The sequence below is a fragment of the Talpa europaea genome, assembly GCF_964194135.1.
Source record: "Talpa europaea genome assembly, chromosome: 11".
NCBI lineage: Eukaryota > Metazoa > Chordata > Mammalia > Eulipotyphla > Talpidae > Talpa > Talpa europaea.
Window position 1 is genome coordinate 35,349,951 of NC_140078.1, and position 15,223 is coordinate 35,365,173.

The 15,223-nt window shown below is 45.1% G+C and overlaps 1 protein-coding gene across 1 annotated transcript in view; it reads left to right on the plus strand.

The window, feature by feature from the left end:
* Positions 1-15,223, plus strand: part of SLC24A3 (solute carrier family 24 member 3) — a gene marked incomplete at its 3' end in the record, with an annotated part of 433,413 nt that overhangs the window by 367,549 nt on the left and 50,641 nt on the right. Inside the window, exons 6-7 of the mRNA XM_084247026.1 lie at positions 944-1,018; positions 11,528-11,553. Of these exons, the coding sequence (XP_084103152.1) occupies positions 944-1,018; positions 11,528-11,553 (101 nt within the window). The remainder of the gene's footprint in view (positions 1-943; positions 1,019-11,527; positions 11,554-15,223) is intronic.

Consider the following 15,223-nt stretch of genomic DNA (forward strand, 5'->3'; position numbering starts at 1 on the left):
ACTTTGAAGGGCTTTGAAGGGCTTTGAAGGTCTTGCTAAGGAGAAATGACTATTCCTCCAGAACAGGGGTCTTATCCTGGCAGCCACAGCTCCTCCCCATCTCCACCATCACTCCACACAATGCCCAGCCCAGGCCCCTTCCTTCATCATACCTAGAGGCCAATTTCTACTGCAGGAAGTCTGAACATAACAGGCCAAGGCTGGCCATGTCTCTGGCAGGATACCAACTGCCTAGGCTCAACAGAGCCTTCATATCTTTAAAGGGATTTCTCCGGCTTGCTAAGGACAACATTTTCTCCAGATCAATATGCAAATCAGTCTTCTAAAAATTCTGATTAAACCAGGGTTCACATGCAGACAAGGTCAGTCCTATAATAGAGATGAAAGAGCAGGGTCAGAAAGGGTCTAAATTCCCTTGCTTGTCCATGCCTCTTCTGATAAACAGCAGCTGCCCTGCTCTGGGGCTTGCTCCACAAGGACAGGCTCCTCATATTCCTTTGACATTAGCGGTGCTGAGGCTGGCCTATTCCTGAGACTCAGGACTCCCGTGGCAATAGGACACCCAAGGTCCCCTTCAGTCTTGCTGAACACTTCTTCAGGCTGCCCAGCAGGCCAGGAGGCATCCACCCAACTTCACTCTCTCCTTCCCTGGGGTCAGGCCCTGGTCATGTTGAAGAGATCCTTCCAATCTCTTCAGCCTCCCCCATTTTCACTCATGGTGCCTCCGCTAATAAAACTGTTGAGATTTAATCCCATCCTGGCACCTGCTTTTCAAAGGATCTAGACTCATCCATCAAAGGACCTCCAATAAGTTAATTTCAACTAGCTGGCTGACACCGTTAAGGACAGGAGACGGAAACACTAGGTGGTGCCAGATCCGTGCTTCCTCCTCTGTCCAGTGTGATTCCTGTGTCTGACTGTCTCCCCTCCCCTGTCCCTCCAGGTTGTGGCTCTTTCCTCCTGGTGCCTGCTGCGGGACTCCATTTACTACACGCTGTCCGTGGTTGCACTCATCGTGGTAAGTGTGTGATGGACGCCTCACCTGAATTCTCTTTCCACTTAACCCTCGATGGTCCTTCTCTCCAGTCGGGGTCATGCAAGGACATACGGAATTCAAGGACTCTGCTTGATTGAGCGAATGCGTGTCGAAGCACAGGGCGATTTTCTTTCCTCCAGCAACTCTGATGACACAGAACCCCAGTCCCAGAACTGGTGCTCAGAACAGTTCACACTCTAGTTAGCTGGTTCCAACAGAGTCCCACGCTGTGTTTCTGTGATTCCCCCCTCTCCCCACAGGCTCCCCTGTAACTCCCTTCCGGTCAGTGTCCTGGTATTAGCCTTTACTTCTCCCCCTTCTCACTAGACATGCTCTCCCAGGAGACGCCTGCCTCTCCTAAAGCCCCCCGTTGCCATGATTACCCCTGTACAGAACCTCTCATTGTATTCCTAGCAGTGTTATCTCCCTGAGGTCTTGGACATGTCAGATAAACAACTCTGCAGAGACAGCTTCATGTCCCAACCTCAACATGTCTCTAAACTTGAATGATTTTCCCCAAAGTGAACACTCTTTCTGTATTTCAGCCCCTATGCCAGTCTTGCGGCTCTACCCCGGGAATGATATTGAACTGGCTTTTCCCCAACTCCCACCATCCTCATCTGACTTAATTGTTCTGGAGATTTTCATCTCATAAAAAATCCCCCCAATGCGCCCTACAGAGCCCACTTCACCTGAGACTTTCTAGCCCTCTGGTCTGAATCGATGCAATACATCGCAGGTCAGTATGGCATCATTGTCACTGACTCCTCTCCTCCAGGTTCCCACTCACCCCTGGAGCCCCTCGTTTAGCGGATCCATGCCATCTGTAGGGACAAACCCAAATCCCTTAAGCTGGCAAGGCAAGCTGTCCAGGAGAAGAGTGGCAAATTGGAAAGAAGACTGACATGGGAGTTGGGAGAACTGATTTTGGGCCCTCACCATCCTTCCTGGGTCTAACAGGTTGCCTTGGAGAAATCAGCCTCTCCAGGTCTTAGTTTTCCTACCTACCAAAAAGGATTTACCCCCTAAAGGCTCTACTCACCTGTTCATAAACCACTTACTGTAGATTATCTACTTACAAATCTCTACAAATAAGCTAAAGTGCATGTTTGATATGAGAATTTCCACAAGGGGGCAGGTAGATTCTTCAACCAGCAGCAGTTCCCTAGAGTGAAGAGTTTGGGTTTGCAACCACAGTCCCTTCATTCAAGGGGCCATTGGTAATCAGGAGGGTCAGGCTGCACCCCAAGTTGCAGAGCGTTCAGCTATACCCCATTGGGACTGAAGACATGCTACGTCTGTTAAAGTCCTGGTTAGTAGGCTCAAGGACACATGACTTCGGTGGTCTTGGACTCCGTGTCATCTGTGGGAAAGGAGTTCTCAACCCAAACCTTGAAGACTCTTCTGCTTCCCTCAGGTCAGATTCTCAAATGCTGTGTGCAGTTAGCTTTGTCCTGCCACGTACAGACCTGCTACTCCCTGCACTCAGATTTTCTGCCTTTAGGGCATTTTTAGGATGATTTTTGAAAGTTACTTTTCTCAAAAAAGATAGTGGAAATAAACAGAACCCTGAGAATTCCTGAGACAGCCACTCTCGTAAAGACACAAGACAGTCAGCACTGGGCCAGGATGCCCGCAGCCCTGGGACGTCCACTGCCAACAGCAAATTTGCCCGGGGCAGCTTCTTTCTCTGTCTTCAGCTTCATTCTGTTCTCAACATAGACACCTCCTGGATGACGTGTGAAATAACTCATCTTCTCCCAAATTTATCTGGACATGTCCAAGATAGAATAAATGTAACTGTTGCTAATGATGTGTGAAACAGTAAAGCGATTTTGCTTCCTCGGGCTACAGGGACACTCCCCGGACCCCTGTCTCTGGGGGCAGCTACCACCCACTTGCCTTACTCCCCTCCACTTTCACCCTCCTCCACCCCCGTGTGTGCACTGGATAAATCGCAGAGCTGAGCCAGCCCAACACACAGGAGCTGGCAGCTCTGGATTTCCCTCAGAAAGCAGGAAAGTGCAAAAGCAAATGATTCTTTGCTGTTACCTAAAGATTTGGATTGTATATTTACAGACCAGATGGCAAGCCTAGAGTTTTATGATTTTGAGAAAAATTACATTTCTCTACTGTTAAGCTGTAATGAAAAAGATAAAGTTTGAGTCCTCGGGGTTTCGTCTTGGTGTTTTTTACTTAGACTGGTATTCCTGCAACATCACTGGAAACACTCAGTGTGCTAACTTAAAACGTGGCACCAGAGATTTAATTCATAGGTTCTGGTATAAAAGCTCAGAAATTGCTCTTGAGCCAGAATCTTCTGCCAGCCTCCAGGGGACCTATGCTCATGGCACTAGACTGCACCATGAGAAGCTCAGCCTTGACTATGAGGACCCTATTTCCTTGAGATAGTCATCTGTTGCCTGACAGTGATTCATTCTAGAGTCAGTTTTGAGATTCTCAGAGGAAAGGCATCATGGCAGATTGGTTATGTGGGTCTCTGCTGTTCATCCTCAGGCTCATTTTGCCATGAGGCTTAAAATCAACATGAGGAGTCAAACAGTCTTGTAACCAGGCCCAGCACTTAGAAAAGGTTTGTCAGTGTCCCCGGGTCTATTCCATGCCACAGCCCAGGCTGCTGCTCACATCTGTCAAGGTCTCCTTTTCTCCTCTTTCTATGTTGCCCTTACTGACTTGCTAACAAAATCCCTCTTCTTCTGATCTTCCTTCTGTAATACTAAGCTTCTCTACAGGACTGACAGTGAGCACCTAAAATTACCATGTTGAGAAGTCCTTCCTCCATGTCCCAATTACCAACCTTCCCAAATAATTTTTAATTAACTGAATTTATTTATTTTCTTACATTTTTGTTAATTTTTGTACAGCATTTGATATTTCCCTTCAGGTGTAGTCCTCATCATTTTCCCACCACCACAGTACCCCTGATTCATTACCCCAGTACCTTGTGCTCCCCTCCCATGTGTTAACCCCTCTTCCTCCCCCTCCCCTGCTGGATGCCTCAGAGTCATGGTCAGCTTCCAAGTTTTGTCTTTCTCCTGACCCTTTGTTTGATTTCCCTCTATTCCACACATAAGTGAAACCATCTGATACCATTAATTTATTTTTAAGTGCTAAGATTTTGTGGTTCTGAAACATTCAGAAGATAGAACTTCTGGTCCCTGGGGGGTTATACAATGAAAAGTTCATTCACCCAGAGAGCAAGTCCAGACTAAGTGAGGCCAGATGGTGCTTCTATATATATATCTCCCAGCAAGAGGCCTTTAAACCTAAGCAGAGGAACCCCATCCTGGGGATCATCGTGGGGCCTGGGGATCCAAGTGGCAGGACAGACAGCTTCTCCAGGGATGCTTAGGGCCACTGACCTGGAGATGCTAATAGAGTCATTATAACCTGAATCATGAAACAGCTGAAATGGAAGCAGATGCAGATGTACAGGGCCAAACTGCAGATGCATAGGAGGAAGACAAAGCACATACATTCTGAAACCTACTATTAAAATAGTTAACTTAGAAACAAGGACTTGATTCACTTTGGTATTTGGGTTTCACCTAATATTTGCTCTGTGCTATTTTCTAGTTTGTTTGTTGTTACTGTTGCTGATATTTAGGAAAAGCAGAAGGAATTAAGAACCCATTATTTATTGTCTACAACAATTACAATTTCAAATGCACACGGTTTATTTATCAATGACCTTCCCCTAAGCCCTGGTGACCTTCTCTATAGTGAAACATCAGGTCCTGGAGAAGCTGGGTGTGGCCCAAGTGGTGTCACCTTTTAATCTGGGACTATTCTGGGTTCTTTAGAACATGTTCCTGTGGTATCTGCCCAATAGGTAGTCTAGAAATTGTTACAGACCCTGCTGCTGCTTCTTCCCACCCAAAAACTTGACCATGGACAGCTCCAACTCCCCTGCCTACCCTTTCTCCAAATTCTATCCAGCAGGCCTGCCAGTTTCTTTTATTGAAATGTTACTGTAATTTACATAATCATGTAATTTACATAAATGCAAATGATTCATTACAGGCATCAGCCTAACAGCTGCCCTAAAGAGAATGCTTTATTTTTACCCTTCATCTCTGTTTTGAGATGGGGTATTGTAAGCATTAGGAGAAGGGAGCCTCTGGGGTGTGGCTTGGATAGGCTCTGGGACAGGTTCCAGATAACTTGGACTGGCTCACAAAGCCAGACTCTCAAGTGATGCCTCCCTGGAGGAGGGCCAGGTGGGCTGATGGCACCGATTGAGACAGCCTGAGAGCCAGCACAGCGGTGAGGCTCATCTGAGGCATCACCTCCCTCTTCCTTCAGAGGGCTCTCAGGAATATCCCCATGAAGGGGGTCCCCTGGGGACAAGTTAGCCGATGCAGCTGCCAGAGATGAGCTAGGCAGTGCTGTCCTGCAGAACTTGGGCAGGAATGGAAGTGATCTTCACCTGCACTTTCCAGTACGCCATCCTCTAGCCACATGTGGCTGTTGGGCTCTTGAAGTGCAGCTGGCAAGACCCAGGAACTGAATTTCAGTTGAATTAATTGAAATTGAGGGCCTCCCTGGTGGCGCAAGGGGTTAAGCACCGCACTATGAAGAAATCCACAGCCTCTGCAGCACAAGTTCGATCCCTGGCTGGCCAGGGAGATATCCACATGGCGAGGCAGACCTCTCCTATCTCACCTGCTGCTCCCCTCAGCAGTGTATTTCAGTCAGTCTGTCTGTTCTGTTCCCCACTCTATCTCTGATGGATCTTCTCACCACACCCCCTCACCCCGAGAGCAAGTCCAGACTTGCTCTGGACTGTATCCCAGCTCTTGTATCCATAAATAAATAAATCTTTTTAAAAAATTGTTGAAACTGATATGTAGCTAATGCCTGCCATATTAGATAGTTCTAAAGAGGTCCTTCCATAGAAAATGCACCTGCATTCTTAAAGGCATCTATTGTTTTGAACAACCACAGACTTGGTATTTACTATAGGAGCATCTACAATGTTGGGTGTGTCAATCAAGGTTTTCTATAATAGTTCAATGCTCATGATTATATGAGCTAACTGTTATCAGTCCCATTTTACAAATGGTGTAACTAAGGCTCCAGAAGTTTGTCCAAGGTCAAGGAGCTACAAGGTCAGGGAGCTACAACTCCCAAGGTTTATCAGGGCAGGCATCTAAGATGGTATATCTACTCCACCCCAGCAAAGAATTGCAGATTTCCCTCCAATAACATCTGCTTCTCACAGTATTTGAACTCTTGCAGATTTGACCTCATCCATATGCTGTACTATTAAAGAGGGTCTCTGCTGTGCTTGCTTTACTCACATATTCTGACAGAAGGAAACACCTCCACATTCCTGCAATTCCCTCTCTAGACACCTTATCTTAAATGATCTAGAAATCTTTCTATCACACCCTGAAGAAAAGACTCATTAGAGTGAGGTTGACGACCATCCCTGACACCATGGTGGCCCCCACAACCCTGCCACTCTGCTCTCACCCCGCTCAATCTCTCCCTCCTCACTGGGAACTCCCTCTTCTCTCTCCAACTTAGTGGTGTTGAGGCACTTCTACTCATGGCACCCCATTATGTCTCGGCTCTCCCAGAAAAATGGAAATAATGCCGGGAGCTAGAGAATTATCACAGGGCATGAATATAAAAGAAGTTTTGAGTTCCTTAAATCAGCTATGGTCAAAGATTCCACCCTTTTTATATCCCTGTCATTGAGAGAACAAAGCACCAGTCTTATTTTTTTAAATGACTTTTTATTAAGGTAATACTGGTTTACAACCCTTTATGAGTGTAAAATACAGGAAGTGCCTGCTTTAAATGATACTGAGGTAAGCTAGGGAGCTGGGCCCTCCTTCTATTTGCCTCTGGAACACAGAAGCAGGAAAGCCAGACTGGGGATGCAGAGAGGTCCCTGAACTGAGGGTGCAGAGAGGTGCTCCTCCTCTTCTTTGAAGAGAACAATTTAGAAATTTTACTTATGTGTCTGTGTTTGGTTTTGCACTTCTTAGTAAATACAGTCCTTTCGGTTTAGCAATTCTCATCTCTTGTATCACAAAGCCGTCCTCTTATACCTTTGTCTTCACACTGTAGCCCCTACGGATCGATACGAGCTGACCCTCTCTGCTCAAGTTCTGCCTTTAGGGAATCTTGATTTCCTGTCCCCTGAAGCCCCCTCCACATAAAGTCAACTTTCTGGAGAACCTAATGTCCGAATTCCTGTTAAGCTTTAATATATGAACCACATCTGTATATAACAGCCACTTTCTATGTAGTCCATCCAATTCCTGTCCCCAGATGTAATCATCATGGCCTCAGCTCAGCCACCTGCACCCCTAGGCCTTGAAGGTCAGAACCCATCTGGGCAGATGTCCTGAGGTCTCTGCTTGTTGAATGAGAAGTCTATGGGGACAGTTTCTATTTCCAGCAACGGAAGAGAGATTTTCAAGGTTTCACTCTCTTGAAAGCAATTATGGTGTTACTTTTCTCCTATTATTTTTACCAGTTAAAATTCAAACAGTACTAATGATGATAATGTAAGTCATGAAATCTTAGCTTCAGAAATGTGGCAGTCCCTGCACCACGGTTTTAGTTCACAGTAAAAATGCAGGGAGTGGGGACAGCCTCTCCACTCCTGCCCCCACACCCAGGCAGCAACTCCTTGTCTTCTCCCGGCTATTACGTCTTGAGCACCCACCCTTACAGTTTCTGGGGATGCTCTGTCATCTGGGGATTTTCACCTGCCTGATACAAGCCTTTCTGGCATGGAAGAATTCGAGATCAGACATTAATGCTGAAATGCTCGTTTCCATGGTACCTGGCCATTTCTCTGAGGTCTAGAGGAAAAGGGTGTTTTTTCAAATTCTCTCCTATGCACTCACATTTAGCTTAGCTGCAGCTCACAAGGAAAGCTTAGGGTGAAGTCCAGGGCAGCTTTGGATAAATGTCATGTGGCTTAGAGGGCAGGTTCCCCTCACCTGCCTATCTGGGGCCCAAAAATCACTTAGTGCCACGAACTTAGCCCAGGGTGCTTGTCCCAGACACAACCGGAAAAACACAGAGAAGAGAGTTGCTAACCCCAGATGTGTTTTCAGAATTGCCACTGGGAAATGGGTGAATCAGCTCCAAAGACAGTAGCAGCAAGCCCCTTAAGAACAGCACAACATGGGGACTGAGTGTGACCCAAGATCACACACCTACCTGTCCCCAATTCAAACTACCAGGCAGGAACTGCCTTCAGAGCATCACCTTGCCCCGTGACAGCAGTGTTTTGGCTGAAGTCTCCTTCAAGAGACTTTCTGTCTTTTAAGGGGCTTGCCCTCCTTTCAGAGATTTAATGGAGTTGCGCAAATGGACTTGGCCTGACTTCATTTCCACCTCAGTGTCTTGGCAGAGCGACCTGAAGGGAGTGCTGGGACATGAGCGCCACCTAGTGGTAACCAAGTGGAACAGGGATGAGGTTTCTTATTTCAAATCACTCATGTAAATGATAATCAAATTTTCTTTTACCCTTATAATATTGCTGTAAAAGTTGGGAAAAGTTGTTTCATCTTCTTTAACTCACATATAGAGCGTGAAAATACAGAAATAGGTGCAGCACTTGTCATGAGAAAATAAAATAAGAAAATCTGTAATGAATCACCTTCCCCGTAACTATAAACAACGTCCAGGCGGAGCTGCCCGTCTTTGTCATATTGAGTTTTCAGAAAAGGTGATTCCAGGCCTCCATTAAGATGACCTGTAATGTACTCTTCTAAAGGAATGTTCTGCAAAAAGTGCCAATGTCCTCATTTTCAGTGTCTGGAATGACAACCATCAGCTGCTTGGAAGCCTCCAAACACCACGTATGCTGGACGCAGCTCCCTGCTCATATTCCACCTCCATTCTCACCATAATGAGCCTGATTGCCTTTAGAGTTCCTTAATTCCTGATTTCTAGCCCAGTTTATCCATCCTGTTATTCCTTTGAGTCCTCTCATTTATCCACCCTTACACAGTGGGATAAAACCCAAACTATTTGCTCAGCAACCACAGGGGAGCCGAGACCACCTGGCTCTGAGTGATGTGAATCACTGCATCAGTTATTCAGGGGGTTCCAGGTCTCCACCATTTCTTAGTACTTAAAGTGAGACAGCTTCATTCTCTTGCCCTCCTTGAACCATATGCCTGTCCCCAACCTGCCAACTGCCAGCCCCAGCCATCATCTTGACCTTAGGCTCATGGTGCTCTGTCTTAATTGTATATCTTATCCATTCTCATCCAGGTTTGCTCCACTATTTCTCTGATTTACTGTGCTCCCTGTAAATTCTGTTCAATTAAGTTCCGTCTGAATTTTTTTCATTGATATGGTTATTGAAATAGTAGCTAAATGCATACTGACCTGTGCCCATGTGTACAGCAGACCACAGAGAGCTGGGGCTTCCTAAAAGCTGCTTTCATGTTATAGAGTATTGCCTGCCTTCCCTGATAGACAAAAATTTAATTGCTGCTCTAATAAACTCTCCCAGCATCTCCTCCTCTCTTAAGTGGCTATGAATTGATTGTTCCAACCCGCTGCCCAAGACTGATATTGAATTAACTTCAATTAATAGAAACTGGTTTCCAACTTAAATAATTTGTTCTGTTCTGTGATTTGACAACAATTTTTTTTAAAGTTGGCAATCAGGCCACAGCAGCTGGGCATACCTGCAGGGAGTAGCTTGCACACCGTCCGATCTGGATTGGGGGAATATTTCTTTTGTTTCATTCTCTTCCCATTCTAATTTGACATTTCCATCCAAATGTCAACTTTTTTAACATGATGAGAGTTACAAAACTAATGAAACTGACATATTTTCCTATATATTGTGAAGAAGAACTAGTTACAAGTAAGTATGGCTGCTTTCTCCTCTTTGGACCTCTGGAGAACTGGAGACTGTCTTTAGGGGCCTTCTGAGCTGGATCCTGTGCATCTTTGAGGTTTTCTCTGCTTCTCTCACCCCTGGTGGTGATTTGAACCTGGGTACTCTGGAGATGCCCATGTCTAGCTGAGTCTACCTTCTCCATGCGGTAATGACACTTGGCTCCATCTTGTCTTGCACGTTTCTACCATGGAGACCCCAGGGGCCTTTGCCCTGAAGGAGCGGCCCCTCAGAGATGATCCTAATCAGAGCTCGTGTGTCCTGTGAGTGGGAAACAAAGCACTTTGAACTCTTGGCTCCCTGTTTCAATGTGATGCAGGTGTTCCATCTGTCTCTACAACATGCCATCTGCACAAATGAGTGTGTCACGGAAAGAACGTGAAATTAAAAGCCAGGACCTGTGTTCTAGAACCAACTTGCAGCGCGTGGATCAGGAAAATAACACATGTTCTCTGCAACTCCATTTACCTAGATAAAGCAAAGGGCCGGGACTATACAAGTTTTCTCCCCCAAAGTGAGAAATGACTTTAGATGATACTAAACAAAAGCTGAAATATTCTCTCTGAATCCTAACTGATGAGAGAGAATCTCAGTTTCACACTTGTTTGTCTTTTACTGTTTCTGACCCCTGTTCATTTTTTTTCTTTCACAAAAAAAGGCAGATCTGTAGCCCAGGGTGTGAGCAGTCAAGAGTGTCCAGCCACGACTGTTAATCAGTGTTGTTACTACTTTTGTTTTTCACCATCTACAACCCTCTACATGCGGTGGCAAGTGAGGCTGATTCTGTACTTCTGATTGTGTTGTAAAGTTTACCTTGAAAATAAATCCCTTTAAGAAAACAAAACAGGGCCTCTCTGGTGTCGCAGGGGTTAAAGACAATGCTATCAAGCTGTTGCCAGTCACTGCAGCAGAAATTGGATCCCCAGCAGGTCAGGGAGCAACCCACTGGCAGACCTCTCCTGCCTGGCCTGCTGCTCCCCTCAGCAGTGTATTTTGGTAGATCTGCCTGTTCTGCTCTCCACTCTCTCAGGTGAATCCTCCCACCCCCACACCTCTGGCTCACACCCCAGTTCTTGTATGCATAAACAAATAAATCTTTTTTAAAAAATCAATTGAAATTAAAGTATCGGGTCCTTACAAGTTCAAGTGTTTGCATAAAACCTTGGTGGTGTTGCATGGTGCATTCAGACATGTAGACATCACACAGGTGGCCTGTAACTGACTTGCATCCAGAAGCCCCACCAAGTGCTACATCCTTTTCCAGATCTAAAATTCAACCATGAGTCTCACTCTACAAAGCGGGTTGGTCGTTCTTCCCTGTCACTCCACTGTTGGACAGAAGTTGGGATGGAAGGAAGGGATGGGATGGCCTGATGCTTCTCCTCTCTGCAACATGTCCACCCCGGTGTGCCAGCGCCACCTCTTTCCACCAGCACTAGTCAGAAACTAAACCAGCGCAGAAGGGCCTTGTATTCCATCCAGCCCCAATCTGGATTCCCACCTCAACACGGGTGTGCAGCCCTAAGGTGTGCGTGTGTGCTTGTATATATGTCTAATCTTCTGTCTTTTTCTTTTTTTAACAGTTCATTTATGATGAAAAGGTTTCCTGGTAAGTATCTCTGTTCCCTTCCAATTTCCCCTGTTCCAGAAGGGTATGTATCAAAGACTAGAGTTAGGGTTTAGAAAAGAAGGGGAAATTTTGTGACAGTTTGTAACTAGCATGTCTTGGACATGTTCCCTCCAGCTCAAAGAAGAAATTTAATTAACTTCCAATAGGCAGAGACATTGCTTTCAACTGGGGGTGTGGATTCCATTTGGGATCCTAGTATCTCACTGTCTTTATCATTTGGGTAATCCATCTTGGCTTACCCATGCCTTTCTGAAGTCAACCATTTGCTCGGTGGTGGTTAAAGATTTGACTTCTCTTTTTAAATTGCTTCCAAACTGCATCTCCAGATTCCAATTCCCATGTGTATCTTAGGAACTAGGCAGTGAAGCTCTTCAGTGACCTTTAACCTGTTAAAATTCTGCCTAGCTTTAAAGATCTTAGGGTTCTGAAAAATCAGTCTTTTTTTTTTTTGACATATCAAAAATTTTGCAAAATGAAATATGTAGGGAGATACTATATTTTGCATTTGGATCAACTGTACAAATCACCATTTTTGAGAAAGTTTCTGAGCAAGTCAAGTATGTTTGAAATGGAAATGGAAATTGAGTGTGTTGTGTATTCTTGTTTTTTCCCCAAATATTTATTGGAAGAAATAGGATGAAATAACATCTTAGGAATAGAGAGGTATGCCACTGTAGTGAGAACATTTTTGAGGTATTATTTAAAGCTAAGAAGGAACTAGAAAAAGGAAAGAGGTGACCAGTCTTGACTTGCAGCTAAATGAGTGTTAGCCCTTTGTTGGTGACAACTTGGTGTCTTAGGATTTCTCTGTGGTTTTCAAAATGTGGTGGGGTCACATTGATAGTAAATGTTCTTCACAATGCTAGCAGAATTTGCTTTAAGACATAATCTTTATGCACCATAGTTGTAAAATAAGGTGATTTGGCTACATTATTGCTATGCTCTAATGTCAGTAGCATTTTGTGAAGTTTATTATGATGATTTTTAAAATCTTCATTAAAGAATAACAAGAGCCCCTTTACGAAACCACTGAAAAAAATAAGCCTAACCAAAAAAATGTGAGGGCAAAATATCTTCATATATAAATGTATCACTTAATGATGGGGATACAGTCTAAAAAATGTCTGTCAGGAGATTTTTGCCATTGTGCAAATATCATAGGGTGTAATTACATAAACCTAGATGGTATGGCCTATTGGGAACACTATTGTAGACATGTTCATCATTGATTAAAAGTAACATTCTTAAACAGGAAAAAAAAAAAGACATATAATCTCTATACTGATCCATGAAAAACAAAATGTCCTTTGAGTCAGGGTGATGAATGGGTTGAAAGGCATCAATTGCCCCAGAACACCTCAAGACAGTGGTGACACTGACCCACCTACCAGGCCCTTGTGGTGGTGGCGGGTAGGGTTGGCGTTGCCCAAGAAATCTGTGAGAAGCATCCTCATCAGCCTGAGCATAGCATGGTTAACACAACCACCTCTCTGCGCTGGCAAACTGTAGATGCTTAAGTGCTGCTTGGTGTTGCTGCCCCTTGATAAGACAAACAAGACAAACAAATGATGTTCACAGTTGCTCTCGAAAGTTTTTCTACTGCTTTTGTGCAGAAAACCTTAAGAAAGGCTCTCCACGGTGGTGTACTGGCTACCTTTGTCCGTGGGAGTTCTGGTCTCCATCTCCCTGGCTTTGCCGATGAGGACCATGGCAAGAGGAGATGAACGAGGGCTCATGATTAGCCTATTTCAGCCCCACCCTTTTAGGATATTTCAGATGATGTGGAGCGCAACAGCGTCTTCTTCCCAACTTCCTATCCGGTAGGTGACCCAGTCCTATGGTAGGACTGGGTCCAGATTCTGAGGTCATCAGACCCTCGGACTGAGCACTAGAGCTCCTGTACAGCAAATTATGAGTAAGGGAATGCGAAAGCTATTGATAAATGAGTTGCAAGTTCCAGGGGATGTTTTATTCTAGCCTGAGATGGTTGGCACCTAAGTCATACACAGGCATAGCTACAGAGAAGAAATATGGGGGGCTCTCGTGGCCCCAGAACATCTTTCCCAGACTGCTGACTTGCTATGTAATTATTGTTATTATGTGGATGGGCTGACAGAGAATATTTTTTTACTTGAGTGAGGCTGAGATATTAAAGTTTGCACCACTGCTTTGGGACTTTCAGGAATTTCAACTGCCCATTTAAATACAAAATATATTGAATTTGAAGATATGTTTCACTGTCTGCTTCCCTTACCTTCTTGCCCAGCTAATTATGAGTGTTTATTTTGTGCACAGGGTATGTCTAGGAATTGATTTCTCTAATTTCTCTCTTTTAAACAACTTTTTTTTTTTTAATAGAGGCATGTTTTTTATTTGTTTGTTTTGTTTTTGTTTATACAAGCACTGGGTACAGTCAGAAGCGCGGGAGGGTGAGAGAATTCACCAGAGCCAGAGCGGGGAGCAGAGCAGGCAGAAGGACCGAAGTACACTGCAAAGGGGCGCAGCGGGCGGCAGGAGAGGTCTGCACGCCATGTGGGACCCTCCTCCAGTGGCCAGGGAGCAGCCGGGGATCGAACCGGCGCTGCAGAGGTCGCCGGCAGCTTCACAACCCAGCGCTCAACCGCTGCGCCACCGGGGAGGCCCTAATTTCTCTCTTTTGAGCCAGATTCTTCATTGTGTGCGATTAAGGAATGGTCATCTTGCAGTAGTAGCTTAAACAGTGAATTCACTGCTGGCTGTAGAACATCCCAGCATGTCCTAGAAGTTTCAGGGCAGGAAACCAACTCACCCCAAATGCTAAAAAAGAAACTAGTTTCAGTTGTGTTTATTTGGAAACTAAAGTACTCTTTGGAGGAAATGAGCCTTGTCTGGTGCAAATACACGAGAACAAAGTCAGTGTCCCCATCACACGCAGCTTAGGTTCCTTCACTGACCTGAAGCCGTGTTCCCTCATAAGTTGCATCAGCCACACAGTGGTGGTCAGAAGGTGGCAGGCCATGGACAACCAGCTACGATAGATTAAAGAAATAGTCGTTTCTTTTTCTTGTATAACAAGTACCCAAATATAAGTGGTTTAATTTCTCTTGGCCTTCCCCTAATGGTTCCAAGATGGCTGCTGTGGTTCCAGCCATTAAGTATGGATTGAAGTCCATATATATGACCTATCCCTTCCCCTTACTTTTTTTATATATATATTCAAAAGGGAAGGTTTATTATAATAAGGGAAGGGAAGTCGAGGATGATTGCATGTTCACAAGCAGGCAGAAAGAGCTGCCCCTGAAAGGGACAGTTTTGCTAAAAGAGAGACCTGCATAGTCGCAGGCGGGCAGCCTTGGGAAGGGAGCTGCTGCCTCTCCTGCTTTGCAGAGGGAGATGGATGGTGAAGAGAAACACCTGCATATCCCAGGTGAGCAGGAGTGCTGCTGCCTAGGTTATTTTATCCAGTACCTTTCTACCTTGTATCTCTTTGGTCACAACTGGGTCTATCTTGACCAATAAGTGGCCTGAGGAAGTAGGATTACATATTTAGACCAATCATTACTTATCCAAGGGCTGTGGGTGTATTTCTTCTTCATTCCCTCCTTAAGATCCAGGAATCCCCCGTGGCTGCCTCAATGTAGTGGGGTTCTGTTAGCAGGTACAAGGCAGG